Genomic DNA, 20230 nt, shown 5'->3' with positions numbered 1-20230 from the left:
TGCACCATTCATCAGTGAGGGTATTTCTGCACAGAAATACGGGGCATTTCACATGCTGTGCTGACTCCTGGTGTATATTTGATCTTTCTGTTGATGTGACCGATGGGGTCACATTTACACAACTTACCATTGCAGTGATAAAAGCACAGCTTGGCTGATACATCGGATACTCAGCGCCCCTCACCAAAACGTGGCTGTTGACTCTGTTCCCTGTAAGAAACCAGGTTATTCATTGCTCTCAGGGAATGTTATTGGAATTTCTTGAACATAAGTGAAACCTGGGGAAGGAGTGTTGGAGTACAATTCAGTAACAGTAGCTGCCTTGCCAGTATTTGTAAGTCAATCAACATTGAAGTTGTAATAGAAATAAAAAGTGAAAGCGAATCTGTGCTTTTCAGAACAGAAACGTGGAAATGGAGAGGATCTGGAAGAGCCATCACTCCTCGCGTTAGCAGAGAAGGACAGCATTAGGGTTTCTGGAGAAAGGAATGTATATGGGAGGTGTAAAGGAACAGTTTTTCACTCGTAACATAAATGCTGCTGTAGTTCCTCTTCATTTGTCCCTTCTCCATTTTCTGATTAACTTTTTTCTTTCCTTTGTGCGTGAACAGATTTGCACCTTTGTAGCTGCTCTATTAAGGCAAGCAAAGGATCCCTCACATTCAAGGTGTAAAATGGTGCTTTGGAAATTCTAGCTAATGCCTTTGATTTTGTTTCTTCTACCTTGCAGAGCTGCTGTATAATTAAAACTTCAACTGTCATCTCCCAAGCAACTCAAACCTCCCATCTCTTTTTAAAGACTTTACAGTCCCAACCTCTTAAATGCCAGCCGTGAATGAGTTTTTGAGATGATTTAGATAACTTATCGAAAGTCTAAGAACAAACAAACATCTGCCTAGTGTTAGTTACATGTAATTCTGTTGTGAATTGTGAGTTAAAACAGTTCTAAACCATTTGTTTGCTGATACAGTGCTGCACAATTAGTGCGTGGCACATAGTCCAGTTGCTTAGCAATAACATTAACAGTCATGAGTGTTTATAAAGCAAATATAATGTGATATGTTTAACAAGGTATGTGGTGCTTTTGTATTGCTTGAGTGTCCTGATAACTGTTGGAAAACGTTTATTGGGATTACACATGAGCAAGCACCTGACACTTAAGAGCAACTACTTGAGTAAGTAAATCCGATAGATGATGTGCTTGAGGTTTTTTCATCTCCCGCCCCTGACATAGGGCAAGTGGTGAGCATAGTGATTTTCCAAACACACTAGCTTTGAACTTTGAAGTACTGCATGCAGGGGTTTGATAAATGCTCCTGGAATAGCTTTGGATGTTCAGTCTGGCAACACTAAGAGTGGTGGGCTATGTGATGAATAGGCTCATCTCAGGCTATGTGTGTGCACAAACCCAGAGGTATACTGGTGGTAGGGATGATCCCATCCCACCCATAACCTCATTTAAGGAAGGATCCTTCTGACCTGGTTCCCATCAAGGCTGTACTTGGGGCTTATGATCCCAGTCACCTGGGTACCTGATTCAATGAGTCCAGAAGGCACTCCAGGTCAACCTGCAGCCTGGGAAGGGCAGGTGAGGCTACATGAGACTTGCTGTGGGACACAAGGAAGGGGAATGTCTCTTTACAGAGTGGATAGTGATAGGACAAGGGGGAATGGTTTTAAACTGAGGAAGTTTAGGTTAGATATCAGGAGGAAGTTTTTGACACAGAGGGTGGTGATGCACTGGAACAGGTTGCCCAAGAAGGCTGTGAATGCCCCATCCCTGGAGGCGTTCAAGGCCTTGAAAAGGACTACGGTGACCATCCAGTTTCAACCCCCCTGCTATGTGCAGGGTCGCCAACCACCAGACCAGGCTGCCCAGAGCCACATCCAGCCTGGCCTTGAATGCCTGCAGGGATGGGGCTTCCATAACCTCCATGGGCAACCTGTTCCAGTTTTGCTGCAAGGCTGTTTCCAGATGTTGCAGGTACTGTGTAAATAGGTTGTTATTGTATTTATCCATACTCTTGTCACCTTCAGCAAGTACTTTTGTTTTTAATCTTTAAAACATAGTCAGTTCTCTGGTGAAGCTCAAGGTGAATGCTAACACGTTGTTTTAAAGCCTCAACTATTTCAGAGCTGCTAATGTAGGGGAAAGATGGGGAGCACTGTTTGCTTCATGTGAGAGGGGAAAAAAAAAAGCTTAAAGCCCTGACTGACTAATGCTATTTGGGGATTGGTATGCAGCCCAGTAGCTGCATACTGATGTAGCACTAGAGAAGAGAGTTAAAGGTCTCTGATATGTTAACGTTCAGCGTGGAATAAATAAGGCGATGGGACACAGAGAAGCTGAGGGGGATCCTGAATCTGGAAAGAATTGGCTTCAGATAAAATGTGTAGGGCGGAAAGATGTTTGCATGCCATGAAAAAAATGGAAGGGTCATCTTCTGAATTGAAGATGAAAAAATTAAGTTGAATTTTGGAAGCTGAAGGCCAGCAGCCTTATCTTTAACAAAAGAAAAACCCACGTGTTTATTTTAGCAAGGGAGTCTTTTGAAAAGAATGTGTTACACAAACCAAGTTTCCAAGGAGTCTGTAGACAAAACAGACTTTAGGGCTGGAATACGCAAGATAGCTTGTCTTCTAGTGTAGTTATTGGGGCAGATGTGCATTATCAATAAGCTAGTACAAAGGGTTATATGGATCTTGGGAAAACGAGTGCTTAGAAAGGCTGGCATTTGACCTTGTGTGGCACAGCGGGTTGTAAGATGATGATGTGGTTCAGATGACTGTATCTTTGGAATATGGGGCGGATCTTTGAATGCTGTGGGAAGACCTTGATTCTAGACAGTAGTGAGCTACTGAAATAATTCTGATAGCCAGTCTTTTGTTGGTATGCTGAGGATCTTAGGGGGTGTGCATCTCTGTGGTCTTTCTACACATTTTTCCTCTGTGGGTACGTGGCAGTTCTTGATTTGGTGTTGTTTCCTGGCTTGCTTAACACATGAATTGCTGAGATGAATCCTGCTTGTCCTTAGCAATTGAACGTTAGAGGATTAAATCTTTGATTCAGAAGTCATTAGCTTCATCCTCTTTGACCACTAAGTACCAAAATAAATAGTTTCCATTGTATGTTGTTACCTTCTACAAGATACAACTTGCCTTCTAAGGCATCTTCATGTTTAATCATCATAACAAAGTAAACCCCTTAGCTGAATATTTAGATAAGGACCTTTTCTTCCTGTCAGTGTAGTGTCTGCTTGCTAATTACTTTAGAATACAAAACACTGGAGTATGATGGGAACAATTGTCTGCCATGGTTTTGGATTCTGTTCCATGATAATATTTTCCCTTTTACCTGCATGTCTATTCCTGCCTTCGCTGATCTTATATAAAAGCTATCGGTTCTTTCCTATTCTTGCTTGCCAAAAAGTCTTAAAGTAAATTAGCTGATGAAAATGTCTCTATTCTACTGATGCTGAGTCAGAAGTGTTTATTTAAAGATGATGAATCTAGTAATCATCAGACCATGTTTAAATCATCAGGAATGCTTATTATAGATAGGCTAACCTATATTTCTCAAATCTTAATGACCTGACGCCCAAATCCTTCCCTCTCATGTTAATGAATGAATCAGTTTCAGTTGGAAATGGGTGACGCTGTTATTTACATACAGTCTGTAGCAGTTATATAGAAGAAAACACGTAACTTGTGTCCCGTGAAATGTGCAGGAAAGAATCCAAATGAGATTCTCTCTTCTGTGGGTTCTTTAGGGTAAGAAAAGAAGAAAAATCTTTGAGATCTTCTTTATGCTATAAGAGCAACTTTGAGTATTTTCTGTTAATGGGCGCCTTCCTCAGTTTTGGTGTGTTTTTGAATGCCTTTACAGCTGTGCTTTCCCAACTTTGCTATCCTTTATTTTCAGAAACTGGCCACCAATTCGAGCAAGAGGCCAGTGAAGTCGGTTAGAAAGCTGGAGTATTTTTTAATATGGTAACATTTTCACTCAATGGACTTTTCCACATCAGGCTACCTGATGATAAATAAAATGTAGAGCAAGTACAATTACTTAAATCACTGTTCATGTCTGTATTCAGGGTGTCTGGGAATGCTTTCCCTGGTGGTGTCACCGTCCCTGGCAGTGTTAAAGAGGTGTCTGGATGAGGAGCTATGAGATCTGGGTTAGTGGCTTGTGGTAGCAATGTTGATGGGAGAACAGTTGGACCAGATGATCTTGTAGGTCCTTTTCAACCTTGTCATTCTATGATTATGCAGTGGGATTTTCTGTGGTAGTAATGGAGATAGGTTCAGTATGCCAGACATATTGGTGAAAGGCAGGCCAATACGATCACTGTGGCCAGTCTTACATGCATTGCTATGACTCTCCTCTCCCTACCAATCCATCCCCTTCACATACAATATGGTTTATGGCTTACAGGGAAGCATGAAGACTTCCTTTGTGACGATTCTAGCTCCTCAAGTCTTCAGGAGAGAAACTGTGAGGGATGACTGCCCTGAAATGAGTGGGTAAATTTGAGCTGTTCTTTAAATCCTTCCCACAATTCAAGAATCAAATTTATATGACTTTTCTGCCACAAGCTTTCTCTTTTAATGCTATTTTAAGGAAAAACAAACAAACAAAAAAAAACCCAGCTCCCACCACCTGTTACTTAAGTCTTTTCCTGTTGTGTAAAATAACGTGGGTTTTTTTTTCCTTCTGTGACCTGAATCTCTCAATACTTTGTGACAACAGAGGATTGTCACCTCATTAAACTTTAGCATGGCTTTGGAGCCGGGACAGTCAGTGTTGGAGAACAAATGAGTCTGAGCATCAGAAGAATGTTTTGTGCCTGTGTACAGTCCCAGTTCATTACTGCCAAGTTTAGGCAAGTGCTTATCTTTGGGCTATTCTTAACCTCTGCAAACATGTATTGCAAACATTTCTAGCATGGCTTTAACCTTGCTGTAAAGAGTTCAGGCTGGGGTTTGATTTCTGGCATTAAATGAATCTTCATCATAACTTTTCTGACCACAGAGTTACCGAAAGTGTGGAAACTTCAATCTTTAACTCATAGAAGTGGTAGGAAAATAGATTCTGTTAAGCAGGTGGCTGTTGTCAGTGGGTTTTCATATGGTGAAATGAATTGTACGTAGTATTAAGTCTGCAGTCTTCAAACCTTTTGGATCAGTTTCTTCAGGTTGTTTTTTTTATAAGATCACACTGATTTGGACAGAGTATTATCACATCTTCTCTTCAACTGGTGGCTCACCAGTGGAAGATCTAGGGAACGTGAAGCAGCCAGGAGAGAACTGTGTGTATACTGTCATTTTTCACGCTGTTATGGTCTCTTAGCTTAAACTGGTGTAAGAAAGTGTGTGTCACAGACTGAAGGCTCCTGAGTTTGTGGCTTGGCTTCCTCTCAGGAGTATGGAAGTCAAATAGGTGAAGTAACTTAAATACAACTTAATGTAAGGAGTGTTCTGAGGAGTTGCTGTAACGTCTTGGTGACTGATGACAAGTGTGTCTGATGCTCCGTCATTCAGTGGTTTCAGGATGTGGCTTGTTCTGTTCAGCTGGTGGATGGCCTTTGCTCACCTAACTGCAAGGTCCACGCAGAGCTTGGACCTGTTTTCTCTTTGCTGCCCTTGAGCATTGCCAAAGGTGTGTCTTTTAGATGGCACCTTCCAGCTGTGGTGGCCCTTTGGGACGCTAGCACTTGTGAATTTTGTGTTGTCTGTTGAATTGCTTCAGAAGGCCACGAGCTACCAATATCATTTTGAAGCTGGCCTTCATTTGAGCAGGTGTAGGTCTAGATGAACTCCAAAGAAACCTTCCAACCCAGCTTTTTCTGACTCTGTGCTTTGTAACAGCACTTGATTGTGCATTAAGTGGTTTCCAAGGCTTCAAGCTCATCTTCTCGATGGCTTTTTTTTCCTTTAATTTGGCCTGCCACATCATTACTGGCTCTTATACCTCAAAGCTGTAGACTGCAGTTGCCTGACTTGTTGAGCCTATAGCAAAAGGCACTCAGTCAATTAAGAATACCTGCTCGTCAGTATTACTGTAGCCCGTATATTCTTGTGTGTTCAAGGTCTGTTTTCAGAGTGTACTTGTGACTTCATGTGAAGCAGGCAGTATAGTGGAGAACTTGACTACTTGAGCAATTAGGGAAGGTAAGGCAGTTTGTTTAGACGAGTAAAATGCTGCTGTAATAATTAACATTGTAAATGTTCTTGCTGGGAAAGCTCATGGAGTCTGTGCGGTGTTGAAACAACAGCAGACAAAGCTCTGGCTTTAGCACAGCAACAAAAGAATCAAACTCTTGTGTCAGCTCCTGTTATGACAGTTGATTCATTACTGAATTTGGAGCGTCGATTTCATAAAACTCCTGGTTGTTTTTGTTGACTTCTCAGTGTTATGGGGTCAAACATCCTGCAGGCCGCCATATTCCATTGCATGTATAGGTAAGTCGGGGGGGCAGGTCCAGAAGTCCCAGAAGGTCAAGGTTTCATCACTTTTGTATGCTTGCTTCCTCAACATCCCCACGCGTTTTGTGAATTGGATTCCTGATGGTGGGAAGTGAGCCGGAGTGGTGGAGCTTGAGGTGATCCCAGACCTTTTCTGATGCTGTCTTGTTTTACGAGCTTTCACGCTGGCTGGGCTAAGTAAACTAACAATAGTTTCCATTAATGCTTGACCTGGCAAAGTGTGCGTTCTTGCCTCTTCAGAGGGAAGGCCAGCTCCCTAACAAAACAGTGCTGACATCACTTTTGCACCAGTGATGCTTTTGGCACTTGGAGGGCTCGTCTTTGCCATGTTGGCTGATGCTCTATTCAAACAAACAAACAAGGGGAGAGGAATCCAAAACAAAACTCAATACCTTCAAGTGTTTCCGTGTTGGTGAAGGAAAAACACAGGATAGTGCTCACTAGTATGGTGAAAATGAAGGTGTGTTAGCCTCAAGCTAACACTGTTCGGGTTTTTTGTCCTATCCTGTGAATCTGGCACGAAGGGTTGCATTGCAGTGAAGCTGCACGCTTTGTTGTGGGTAAGTTAACGACCTCCTAGCAGTGGAAAGCAAACGGGAAGGGTCGTGGTGCACGAAGTGCTCCGAGGAATCCTGGCCGGGAGCGCCTCGGGATCGGGAAGCGTGTAGGGAGGCCGCGGCCGGTCCCGGAGCGCCCCCTGGCGGCGCGGCGCACAGCGGGGATCGGCGGCGCTTCCCTCCGGTTGCAGCCGCCAGGTGGCGGGGTGGCACCGCGGCCCGAGGAGCTGAGCCGGGAACACGGAGCTCCTTTGCCTCGGGTATTGCGGCCCCGAGCTGCAGCTTTGTCACGTGTGTGCAAGCAGGGTAATCCTACTTAACCGAAGCGGAGCTTTTGGATGACTGTAAACGTATGCTTCTATGCAGTTAGTTGATAGAAGTAGGTATTGGCTGCTTTAATGCTGCTTATTTTTTCCAACATCAAATCTGTCTGTTTTGCATTTCTGTGTGCTGATGGTGATTGTTTGACCTTGTTAGGGATTGATTCTTCAGAGTCCTGCTTCAAGATTTTCTGTTTAAGTTTCATTTATGCCTGGCTTTTTCCTTTGAAGCTCCTCAGTGTTGCACCTCTGGGAGGAGCAGTGCCTCCCCCAAGCCCCCAGACCCCAACAGGAGGGAGGGAAGCAGCAGAGATGGGGGGTGGGAGGCACTGCTCTGACAAGGCAGGGCTGGCTTATTTATAGCTCAGGCTGCAGTACCAGCAGCGTAGCGTATTTGAACAGAATTCTCTTAGGTATGATAGTCTTGAAGCAGTCTTAATTATTGCTGCAGCTGAATAATGCTCCCAAATGATACGATGCTGGGGGGAAAAATAGGTGAGTGATCTTATCTGTGCTGATACGGCTTTATCTCTCTTGTTTCAGGTTCCCAGCTGTAAGCAAGGAGGCTTTGCTGATGTAGTGTGCTTGTAGAAGGGAACTGCAGGATGTCAGGAGGCCTTTGGGGGCGGCTCAGTGCGGGCAGAGCTCAGCCGTGCTGCAGTGAGACCAAGGGCTTGCTGGTTACATAAGCCCTGTGCTCTGCTGATTCCTGTTTTTGTGCTGTGCGCTGTGATAGGGAATAGGGATAGGGATGAAAATATGCGCCTTACCTCTTTGATTCTCCTCAAACATTGTGCACGTGGTCAAAGGGGATAGGCCCTTGTTTTAATATTTAAAAGCTGTGTGGTTATTTTATATGCTGTTATGAGATTGGAGGCAGTTTTATTGTGCAAAATCCAGCTGAAGTAAAGAATAACACCCTCCCCCCCCCCACCCCGAAAGCTGGCTGTGTACATTTAGTGGTTTGTTCATCTGCAGCAAAAATAGATACTTTTTCTTTGCTTTTTTTTTTTGGATGGTGATGTGTGATGTTCTGTAGGCAGCCAAGCTGTTACATAACGTGGGCCTCGAAGGAGAAAGCAGCATCTAAAACAGAGTGAGAGCTGGTCCTATAGAATAGCATTTAGTTCTAGTAGGAGCTTTCTTTTAAACACATGAGCAGCAGTTTTTGACTGAAGGCTATCTAATTTCCTCTTAATTTGGGTTGACAAGGAAATAATTGAGACTAATGATGAAAGACTAAGGACTACAAGGTAGTTCCTTCCAATAGCTTTTTTTTGGGGGGAAAGGGACATAGAGAAGAGTGTGGAGAAGAAGTGGATGGGCTGACAGCCAAGAGAACAAAGCAGAGGAACAGCAAAGGTGTGACTCAGCTCCTTCCCAAAAAGAGCATCGTCCTTAGTTACCTGGCGGAGTGCCTTTAGATTTCATGCCTGATGGTTTTGCCTGTTAGAGGTTTCACCTTATCCATTGAACTGATCTTTTTGGTATTAGTTTAAGAGGTTCCCATTCGGAGTTTGAATTATACTGGATAAATGGGGGGAAGCTGCTTTATAGGAGGGGAGGTTTTCTTAGAAGTCCAACCTTATTGTAGGTAGTATAATTTTGTTGAGCTGCTTCTGTGTCCAGTGAGAAGAGTTGTAAGGACAAGTGCCTTAGGCTGGGCTCAGCCCTTTGACATCTGACCTTCCCTATGCTGAAGTAAGCTTTGGGAAACACTTAATTGATATCAGTATATTTATTTCAGTAATATTGCAAGCATTTTACTTTGGCTTACTTTGTCCTTGATAGGACAAGGGGGAATGGTTTTAAACTGAGACAGGGGAGGTTTAGGCTAGGTATTAGGAGGAAGCTTTTCACACAGAGGGTGGTGACGCACTGTAACAGGTTGCCCAAGGAGGCTGTGGATGCCCCATCCCTGGAGGCATTCAAGGCCAGGCTGGATGTGGCTCTGGGCAGCCTGGTCTGGTGGTTGGCGACCCCGCACATAGCAGGGGGTTGAAACTGGATGATCATTGTGGTCCTTTTCAACCCAGGCCATTCTGTGATTCCATGATCTTGACAAATCACAGAACCATTAAGATTGGAAAAGACCTCTGATATCATCCAGTCTGTCAGCCCATCACCACCACATGCACTAAACCATGTTCCTAAAGGGGTCCTTTGTACGGACCAGACAGTGTAACAGTTAACAAATCTATGGATTTTTAGTAAAAACTAATTGGATAGTATTACTATCAATATGTCTTTGTTTGGGAAGGCAGAGATGATTCAGTCACTTGTCAAATAACCTTGAAATATTCACCAGGCTTAATTTTATTCATACTTGCTGTTTCGTTTCTCTTAACATGACAGCTTTGATGATAATTGTTTTTTCTCTCTTGCTGTTCTTTCTGCCTGTTTTTCTACTTCTCTTTTTTGGAATGTGGCTCTTAACTGTTCTGATAATCTCCTGACACAGGTAAATATTAGTCTGTTGATATCAATATTTACTGAGCATGCCTGCTGCTTGGCAGCGTGCAATGAATCTTTAATCAGATGTTACATGCATTTAGCTGCAGACTGGGAAAGGGCAATCCCCTGCCATGATGAGCATCCTTAGAAGAGAAGATTAGTCAAGGAGATGCCCTGAATGTTTCCTTCCTTATCTGCTTTCCTCTTTCTAACCTCTTTCTCCCACCCCCTCCTTTCAAAAACGTCTCTGGAAGACTTTACCCCAGCAATGTAGATGGTGTAAGTGTGCGAAAGAGGAAACCAAACCTGCCTAGAATGAGTAATGTTGGTATATTTGCCCTTTCTCCCTGGCAGCCTCTCATTTCTGCCTTCATTTCTGTCCCATCCACATGGTAGGTAGCACGAAGTACCTTTGGTAGACTAATTTTGCCACTGGATCTAATGCAAAAGAGAAGGCAGGAGAAGCTTTTGTGTGTGACAAATTTGAGCCCATTGAGAAGTACAATAGCGGAATACATTGATGGAGCGAGAGGAAAAGAATGTTATTTAACTTGTCTTGTTAGCTATGTTCGTGTCTCTTACCAACATATGGAGTTCAGCTTCCGTCAATGGAAAGCTTGTTGACATGAATGCCTGAGCAGATTGCTTCCTGGGCCTTAGATCTGTATGTATGTACCTGCAGGGACCTCTGCAAATGTTTAATGGGATATTGAACTGTTCAGCGAAGGAGAAAATAATAAACTTGGAAACGAGAACTCTCAGTTCTTATAGCTTGATAAATTGATATTCAGAAGCCAAAAGCACGGAGGCTCTTGGAATGCATTTAGAACATACAATCCTTACGTCAGCTTTATTTTTATTGAGTGTTATGAAGTGATAGCCGTTATTAACTTAAACCCAGAGTGCAAATGTGGTTGTAAGCTTTGTGTCTGCCTCCCCATGGAAACGCCTGCTCTCTCCCTCCCTCCCAGTGGAATTAAGATGATGCTGTATTATGCAGAGCTCACACAGCGCTGTTCTCTTGAAAATCCTTGTGCTTGCTGTGCCTAAATGGGTTGTGATTATGAAAAGACACGTGTAGGCTGGCTTTTTGCTTCTAATTGCTGCTCGGTGTAACCCACCTCCACTGAAGGGTAGCAGCTGCAGTGTGTTAAGCCCAGGACTGCTGGTGTGGGGCTGACCTGCACCTCCTGGCTGCCAAAATAGACTGCGGAGGGGGGGGTTGTGTGTGTGGCTTTGCAGTGCTGGACAGCATGGGCTGAGCTCTGCAAGGCATTTGGAGATGAACTGTGCAAGCATTTAGCCCTTTCTGGTGGGATAAACAAAGCAATGGAGAGGTCTTGGCTGACCTCTGACATCAAAAGTATAATGGCTGGAGTGTTTCTTTAGGATTGGAGCGTGAACTAAAGAGTCGTCGTAGGCTCAATGTTTCTGCTCACTTAGAGAAGGGGGATGGAATAGTGTACCTGTATTTAGCTCTCACTGCAAGACAGTGATGTCATAGTGCTGGGCAATGAATTGAAGCTCTGCCAAGGGAAATTGCAGGGCTTTGGCGACTGCTTATCGTAGATTTAGTCTCTTAATCCTTTGTTCCCTATATTTTGCCTTTCCCAGAAAAATCTGGAGTTTTCAGAATTGTTTTATTTTTTCCGCTGTCGTATTAAATGTACTAAAAAAATAACATCCCGTTACCTTTCTTTTGGGTATTTTTAGCCCATAATTCCTTTATCCTCTTCACTCCCACATAGAGTTCCTGACCCTTCTTGTCTTCAATGCCTTGCACTCTTTGCTATTTTCTCTGTCCAGTTTTCTCCCTGTTCCTTCCCTGCTTCCATTTGTGCTTTTATTTCTATTTTCCTGTCTCACTGTTATGTTTTTCTTTAGTTCATTGACATGTTTTAGTCTGTAGGGACCCGTAAGGATCTTTGAGTCCAACTCCTGGCTCCACACAAAAATCATAGCTCTTACTTACCTAATTAGAGTGGTTTGTAGAGTTTCTGTTTCAGCAGTGAGTCATACACCCTTCTTCCTACTGCACTCGTAGTGCTTTGATTGTGCTGTAGCGAGGCCTGACTGCGACACTGCTGCTGTCTGGGTTCCTGGAGGTGAAAGGCAGCACTTAACTCTGGTTTAGACATCGGTGAGCTTGTTTTGTTTTAGCTGCATCTTGCCTTGTAGAGCCTCTGCCTTAAATGAGGAAACATCAGGATGGCAGAGTTGTGAGGAGAGGCTACTAACAGCTCCCTGTCTGTGAAGGCAACATGGCAGAGATTTCCCCCCCTCACCCCCGTTCTGGATTCAGCAGCGTCTTGGGAATATCAGAGGTCACTCTGCAGCTGCTGAGCTTACCATGCTGGAGGGCGATTGCTGTTGTAGGAACTTGTGCCTTTGTGTTGGCTCAGAGGTGATGCTGCACTGGTTGGCCTCTTGGAAATGTGTTGCTAACCTCCCAGAGCCTCATCTGTTTGGGCCTGTTTGAGCTGGGTCTAAGGAAAGGGAAAACCTTGTAATGGAACTGCGGTGCTGTGAGTTCTACCGAGGGCTCAAGTATTGACAGATCTGATTTAGCTTCATGAATCTCCTGGTATCCAGGAGTATTTGTCATTGGTTACTGCTAGCTCACATCTAGTGATGTATGTGGGTTAGAGGCTGTGAATGTTTTGGGTACTGAGATGCAACCTTAGCTTTCTGGGGGAGTGCCTACTCCAGTCTAGCTGGTATCCATAAATCCTTCATTATTGGTTTTGTATTCAGCTGATGTAACATGCCAAATAAATTGACAATCCCCCGCAGCAAAAAGTGCTGTGTCAGTCTGTTAATCATGGTCCTCGTTAATCAGAGCTGCTGCTGCTGGCTTGAGTTTCACGGGTGCCATGGACAGTTGATCTCCTGGGCTAGATGGGGTTTGATTAAAAATATAAAGCACACCTAGCGCGGAGCAGATTAATTCTGTGCTGTTGTAATGCTCATCTTTAACTCAAAGCATTACCTTACTTATCACTTGGTGGCTATCAAGTTGTTCAAAGACTATTGCTAAGATCCACAACTGGGATGTTAATTGCCAAAGACACAGCTGTTTGTTGGGGAAGGGCTGCATAGTGGTGAGCTGAAGTCTTTTTCTCTAAGTGTGGTTTATAACATCAGCTTGAAACACAAGGATAGCAAAGGTGCAGACATAGCTATTGCTGCTGGCATTTGGAACGAGGCACTGCCCAGGCTTGGCATCCACATGCTTGTCTTTCACTTCAGTGCCAATGCACAGCCTCTTGTGCTTTTTCAGTTCTTCTCATCAGCTTAATTTCCCTTGATATTTCTGCATGCATCTCTTCACTGCTGGGTACTAATGAATGTTTTCTGAAGTCGGGTTTGTTTGTGTGCTGCTGTCTCTGCTGAGCAGCCTTGCGGAACACACCGTGCTGAAGTGTACCATGAGAATCAATCGAGGTGTGTAGTGGGAACCAAGCATTAAAAAAATGCATAAATTGTGATGCAAATGGTATCTGGAACACCTCTTACAACAGCAAGCGCTGCGAGTTCATTGCATTCTGTTTTTCTGGCTTCTGGAGTAGCGTTCTTTGGAAACTGTTGTAATCACACAACAGACTTTGGAGATCCCAAGTGGTGGCTTCTATCAGTCTTACATCACTGTTCAGTAAGCATTAAAACTCTTAAATATATTAAGGATTGTAGGCTTGTAATTCTAAGACTTCGAGAAGAGCTGGAATGCTTTGTTAGGTGTTTGTTCTGCTTGAACAAGCACCAGTATTCACATCAGAATTTGAAATCCCTCCTTACTTTGCTGCTTCATATCAAAACATAAATAGATTTATATATATATATATTACCGTAGTGCTGCGTGATAAAGGTTAGCTAGCTCTTAGTTAGTTTCATGTTTTCCTATGGTGAAGGCTGGATTATCAGTGCTACCTCACAGCACTCCATGGGTAAATAGAAGACAAACCAAAGCTGCACAGTGTTTACTCCCTGGCATAGGGCAGCTAACTCGCTGCTGTGTGACGTGTGCAGGGATCAGTGCTTGAAGAGCTGAACTTCATTTGGACTGACAGAAACGGTAAATGTCGCTGGCTGAAGGCCAGGTTAATTCACTTAGGTTGAATCCAAACTGAGGCTGCTGTATTATTTTTTTCTTAAAGCAAAACTGTTGAGAAGTACAGCAAGCAAAAATACCTTGGAATGCTTTGCCTCCTCCCCTTGGGGTATTGCAGTTACTAGGGGGGAGACTAGGTACCCTGATGCGATCACGCATGAAATCTTGTTGTTTTTTGTTTCATTAAATGCTAAAACTTATCCGTATCTGACATCCTGGTGTACCCACAGTGATAATTCATCTGTGCGCAATCTGTCACTTTATATAACAGCCAGAATGGTTCAGGACAAAGGAAGGAAAGCATAGCTTGGTGCTGAATACTTGAATGTGACAGGAGAAGAAAGAAAGATCCTTGTACTTTGGGCTTTTTTTCAGTTGCTGCTAGAGGCTATTTTTCAAAGCAGTAAAAATGTTCCGTCACTTAGTTAATCCAGTTGACTTAAAATTTCTTTGTGGTTTCTATTACCTGCGAGTTGTTGACCTACACGTAACTTGAGCAATATTTTTAATTACTTGTGTAACCAGAATCGGGAAATTTATGGGAATGGGTTGGAAGAGGAAATCAGTTATTGGAATACCTCCCTCTGAAGCAGTGATGTTTAACATGTAGTTTGGTCTCAGTCCAGTAACTGACAAAGCAAATCCTTTGCTGTTTTTTTCTTGAAGGTGATAAATCAAACCGATCAAACTCCTTTGGGTCGCAAATGCCCCAAATAAAAAGGTGATGCCTTGGGATGATGAAATTTGTGCTTTTGAATCGGGAGCGAAGAAACAATTTTACTTGGAATAACTGGAGAGGATTAGTAGCAAATGGAGTTTGCGTGTGTTGCCTTACCGTGAAGTTGTCAGCACAAATAAGGCTGAAGCATGAGGGAAGACATGCAGCATTATCAGAGATGGAGCTGCCTGTGGCTCCTCTTTGCGAGCCCAGCAGCATAGCTGCTTTTCTGCTGGACATAGCAGCTGAATGTATTCAGTAGTCCTGCATCATATGTGTGCGTATCTTATATCTATATAAAGATATATTCTCTATATATAAACATTAAAACCTGTGTGTCTATATAAAATCTATTTTTCACCTTCTTTCAAACTGCCTCTGCTAGGACTTTTAATAATCAGGGCAGATTTCAACATTAGCTCACAAGGAGGAGGATGATGAAAAGATAACTTTTACAGTATCCTTTTATTTGTGTGGGCATTGGTTGATAGTACATATGGCTGTTTATATTTCATGAATTACATTTAGCACTTAAAGGTCGGCCTCTGAGAAATGGATTTTTCAGACCTAGTGTGTCAGGATCTTTCTGGCTACTCAGGAAACCCAGGTTTGAGTCAGAGCCACAGAGGAACAAAGCAACATCTGGGTGAGATGTGCATAACTTACTGGACCTGGTTTGTAGTGGTCTTGGTGTAGCCCTAGGATGATAGAGCGCCTGTTCAAGAAACAACTTGGAATAGGAAAGGGAGAAGCAGACACCATTCAAGTAAAAGGTTAAGAACACTGTGTTCATCTCTTTTCCATGCCAATATACTTGTAATGTGTATTTCTTTGCTTAGATACTTTGAAGAACATCTGTGACCACAGTGCTTATAGAGATGGGCTGTCTTCCTTGCTGGTATCAACAGTGCAACTTTAGAGAGAGGAATGCAGGCAGCACAGATGGCAAGAAAAGTACTGAAGTTTGTAAGAAGGGCAGCTTGAAATCTGAAGCCTTTGGGTCTTTGTGCGATTCTGTTGGGTATGGTTTCAGCCAAGCCTGCTTGCCACTGATGACAGTCCTACTGTAAGCTGTGTGGGTCACAGAGTTGGGAAGGATGCTGTAGGGTAATTACCTGGAGATGTGGTGGATGCCCCATAGGGTCATGAAAGCTGAAAAAGACCCTTAAGATTATCTAGTCTAATTGCGTACCACCAATATTGCCCACTAAACTATGGTCCTTAATACCATCCCTGGAGACACTCAACATCAGACTGGACTGGGCTCTGAGCAGGCTGATCTAGCTGTAAGTGTCCCTGTTCATTGCAGAGGATTGGACTAGATGACCTTCAGGTGTCTCTTTTGAGCTCTAACAATCCTGTGATTCTGTTTTATGATATATAAGGTGATGTCTTATTCTTTAGGGATCATTTCCTGTGCTAAGCATCTTGCCGTCACTTAATAATGTCACTTGAGCTGTAACTTCCATCTTAGTTCAGCTTTCTGGAGTCAGTTTTGCACGTTTCTCTATTCAGCTTGATGTTTCTGCTCGTGAAAGAAGGAAGCATTTCATCTTGATTATTGAAGTAATTCAATAATCCTAAAACAGACTTTCTCATCCTTATAGTTACTGGTGTCAGTCATTGTTGATTCCTGTGTTCCCAGTTTATTGCTGAAAGTCCGGTTACTTCTACAAATTATTCCCTCTATTTTTTTATGCACTTGTACCGTGTTAGTCTTCGCTTGAAGCTTTTGAAGGTAGATTTGTGCTTTCAAAGCAAGCAGCATTTTAGTAGTGCCTTTAGACCTTACTGCTTGTCTAGGAATCAAGGTACAGTGCTCTGCAATCTGACTGATCCTACCTAAATGGGTTTTTGGTGGGAGTGCAAGGAGGAAGCTCAAGTTTGCCATGGCTGTCTCCCTCACTACAGCACTTAAAACAGGAACAGACTTGGTGTAATGAGAGAAAAACAAATATTTTTGAAGTGGGACTTACCTATTTCAATCTGATTGGCATACTTTGAAAGAAACACGATGCCCTGTCCTTACAGTCAAGGCTTACCAGGTTCTGGGAAGACCAATTAGAAATATTCTGCACTGTTTCACACGACAGCTCTGATGTCAGTTTAACTTATCTGAGCTCCCTCTTGGCTTTGGGAATGAGCAGCTAATCCTCCCTCTGGCCAGACCAAGGTGTTATTTCTGTTGATTTGCTTCCTTTCTGGTTCCTAGCCAAAATACTGCCTGTATGTGGTGGCTGGTTTTGTTGGTGCAAATAGGTGAGGTTGGGCTTCCCCCTTCCTGTCTTTCCCTCCACTGAGCTGGGCTAGATTTTGTTCTAATCCCATAGTACCTGGGCCTGTTGGCCATCAGTCATCTCTTCAGTGTCACAGCGAGGCAGAGCAGAAATGCAGCTAAATAACAGATAGTCATGCCCTGAGCCAGTTTGCTTGGCCTTTCCTTTTTGTTTATTTGCAATATTGTCTTGACAAGACAAACCTACTGTAAATGCAACTGATGCTTAGCAGTCAGAGGTGAGCCCAAGTAACATTTGTAAGGTTTGATTTCTGGCTTTGCTGCTCCATTTTTGTGACTTCCATCCCTGTGCTATGGGGGTTCTTGCTGTCGTGCCTTCTGTAGCCTGTGATTTCTGCATGGGAGGGTAATTTCTGGCAGTAAACTTTTGTTTGCAGTACAAGCTTTCACCGTGACAGAGGATGGAGAATGCTGAATGTGCCTGTTCAGTGTGGGGGTGTTGGACTTAGATGGCTTTCAGAGGTCCCTTCCAGCTCTAAGGATTCTAAGACTATGAATCAGGGTTAGATGGTGGTAGGTGAGCAAGTAAGTTTGTAGTCAGATTGGTGTTACATTTGTGCTAGAAGATGCAAACCTTCCTTAGGATGATGTGTTTCTGTGAGGAGGAATATACAGTATTCAGTTGGGTGTCGAAGTGATACACAGCTTGGCCCAACAGATGGGTCGTCTTAATCTGGTCTGCAGAAGGCTCAGTCGCATCGTGTCTGTGGTTGTCATCGATAGTGTTTGTGGTGATAGCAGCAGGGCTGGGATTTGCCCGGGTAACACATCTTTTGGAGGGGCTGACCCAGTACTGTTAGTTCCGTGACTAATTACTGTTGTCATTAAGTGCTGGATCTTTGAGAAATAGTGTAGCTCAGCTCTTTCTCTAAGCCGTGTTATAGCAACCTGTAGCAATTACCATCTGCTTTATGGGACGTGGGAGCTGGCTGCGTTAGAGAAGTTGGCACCGCTGCAAGCAGATGCGTTGCACTGAGATGTGAAAACCTAATCGAGAAGATTTTAATCGCTCTTGATGCTTTATGTAACAAAACCACGTGATCTCGAGACCTGTGGTGTCGTCACCACTTGCCCTTCTTGTTTTTGTTGATCGTGACCAACCAGTATTAAACTGTGCCAATTTTGAATAGAAGCAAGTGGATAATCTTTAACGGGCAAGGCTTTGTGATTCTTGTAAGTGCTGCAGAGCTCAGCACTCGCGGTTAATAGTGGAATGCTAATGCTAATCTCACGGCTGCCAAGGATTGAAAGGTATTTCTTCAGGCTGTGGCTCTGGGAAAGCTAATCAGCAGGTACTAAATAGATACATCAATGAAAGTGACATTTCTCCAGAAACGGGGCCCTGGCAGAATAACCATGAAAGTGTTATTCGTGGAATTGCAGCAACACCTAAAGAGGTATTTATGATCTATGTAGATGCTTGGTTTACTTGTCTCTCTTTTGTTATTGCAGTGGTTTCTTAAGCTGTTTTCTTTGAGCAAGTACGTAGAAATGCTTCTTCTGAACTTTAGTGCTTGGCACTTATTAAAACCATTTCTAGCTGCATTACTGATTGAGAGTACTATGCCGTGCAGAGTGGTTTGCTTATTCACCAGCCTTGGAAAATCCCTACTGTCATGTACTCCGAATTTAGTTGTCAGCCTTGTTAAATGCTTGGCAAAGTGATGGAATACAGCTTGCTCTTCTGCAGGTGACATTTGTTAACCTTTTGCACATCGTGCAACGTGCATCGCGTGTTTTATTTTGATCTGATACCTTTCTAGCATTTGAAAGAGATATCATGCGACTCGGTGAATGGAGAGAGCTGCTTTACACTGCTGGTTTAAAATACATGGTGTGGGGGAAAAAATACCTCACGTTGCAGAGTTGTGTGCACAAAAGGCAAGCAGCCTTCGGTGGGAGAAAATACAGTGTGTTCCTCATAGCTTCAGCCCTCCGCACTGGTGCTCTTGTTATGCCACACCTTGCTCTCAGAAATCTTTGACAGGTAGTTAGTGCGTTTCGCCTTGTCACGCTGTTTGTGTGAGTGCCTGCAGAGAATGGCTTTCCTCTGTCAGTGCTGCTGCCTTATAAAATAGACGTTCATGCCTTGGAAAGCCTCCTGTCTAAGTTTTAATACTTTAGTGTGGCTGACAGGTTCTGAAAATACGCGTGAACTTTTAAATGGATGTTCAGCTATGCTGCATTAATTCATCTGGATGCCTGTGGAACCAGTGTAATGGAAATGTTTTATAATAGCAATTGAAAATAATGGTGATGAGTCTTTTATACTTGAGCAATGTGTGTATGCAGCCAATAACGTCTGTCACTGTGTTACCGAACAAGAAATGTAGTACTGAGAAGGTGGTTTCCTATCAGGACTCGGTGTGTCACACAGTGTGTAGTGAAAACGTGTGATGGCCAGGCTGGATGTGGCTCTGGGCAGCCTGGTCTGATGGTTGGCAACCCTGCACAAAGCAGGGGGTTTGGAACTGGATGATCATTGTGGTCCTTTTCAACCCAGGCTGTTCTATGATTCTATAGGGTAGAATAGGATATGATTTTTTTTTTTTGGAGTGGTTTTTCTCTAACTAATTTTCGCTGATAGAGATAGCAGTATGCTGTATCACCTCTGAAGCATACTGGCTTCATACAGGGAGTTTGGATGCTCTCTGTTATTTTTCAGTGAGACATTTCCTGTTTGCTTCTCATGCTGTTGTTTTCTTTGTTTTTCTTGCACAGGCACTGGTTGTTTTGCTGGGTTAAGACTATGACTGTCACCATGGGCTGCAAATGAAGGAGGAACTCCTCACCACTTTCGCAGCTGTTCTTGGCTAATATTGCTAAGTACTGTTATTTTCCTTCCCACACTGACCCTACTGAATGTGTAAGCCAAATCCAAGGATGCATTTGGCCTCCTCCAGGTTAGATGCAGCAACTTCTGGGAGGCAGAAGTTGTGTGCAGCTTGCTAGGAAAGAGCAACAAATCCCAAGTCTTATTTTGAGTCCTCAAGATGCAACACTGGTATTTGGATGAAGGGAGTGCTGAGTGCAGGAGCCAGCTCCTGGGTTTGCTAAGGTGTTGACTTGATTAAAATACATGAGGAAATACTGAAGGCAGGAACAAAAGCTTCAGTATGTCCTGTGCTGTCATATTTCAATTGCTGTTGTCAGGGCTTGAGGATCTTCAGTTTGTTTAAAGTGTACCGCAGTGAAGGGCATCCAGACTTTGTGGTGATAGGCCCTGTCTGATACCAGCGGATAGAAATCCCACTGTACTTATGGGCTGGTCCTTCCTACTGGTTCTAGAAG

The 20230-nt window shown here is 43.4% G+C and overlaps 1 protein-coding gene across 4 annotated transcripts in view; it reads left to right on the top strand.

The window, feature by feature from the left end:
* TSC22D1 (TSC22 domain family member 1) overlaps window positions 1-20230 on the top strand; it is a 72006-nt gene that overhangs the window by 43667 nt on the left and 8109 nt on the right. Inside the window, exon 1 of one of the 4 annotated variants that reach the window (XM_072359017.1) lies at window positions 7768-7858. The exons of 2 other annotated variants lie outside the window; for them this stretch is intronic. Coding sequence is in view for 1 of the 2 variants with exons in the window: in XM_072359004.1 (XP_072215105.1) it covers window positions 18251-18336 (86 nt within the window). In the remaining variant the exon portion in view is untranslated. Of the gene's footprint in view, window positions 1-7767; window positions 7859-18029; window positions 18337-20230 lie in introns of those variants that run through there. One more of the 4 variants, XM_072359004.1, reaches the window with a different exon arrangement.

This window comes from Excalfactoria chinensis, chromosome 1 (genome assembly GCF_039878825.1).
Source record: "Excalfactoria chinensis isolate bCotChi1 chromosome 1, bCotChi1.hap2, whole genome shotgun sequence".
NCBI lineage: Eukaryota > Metazoa > Chordata > Aves > Galliformes > Phasianidae > Excalfactoria > Excalfactoria chinensis.
The sequence above is the reverse complement of the archived record's forward strand: the minus strand, read 5'-3'. Positions and strand labels throughout refer to the sequence as shown.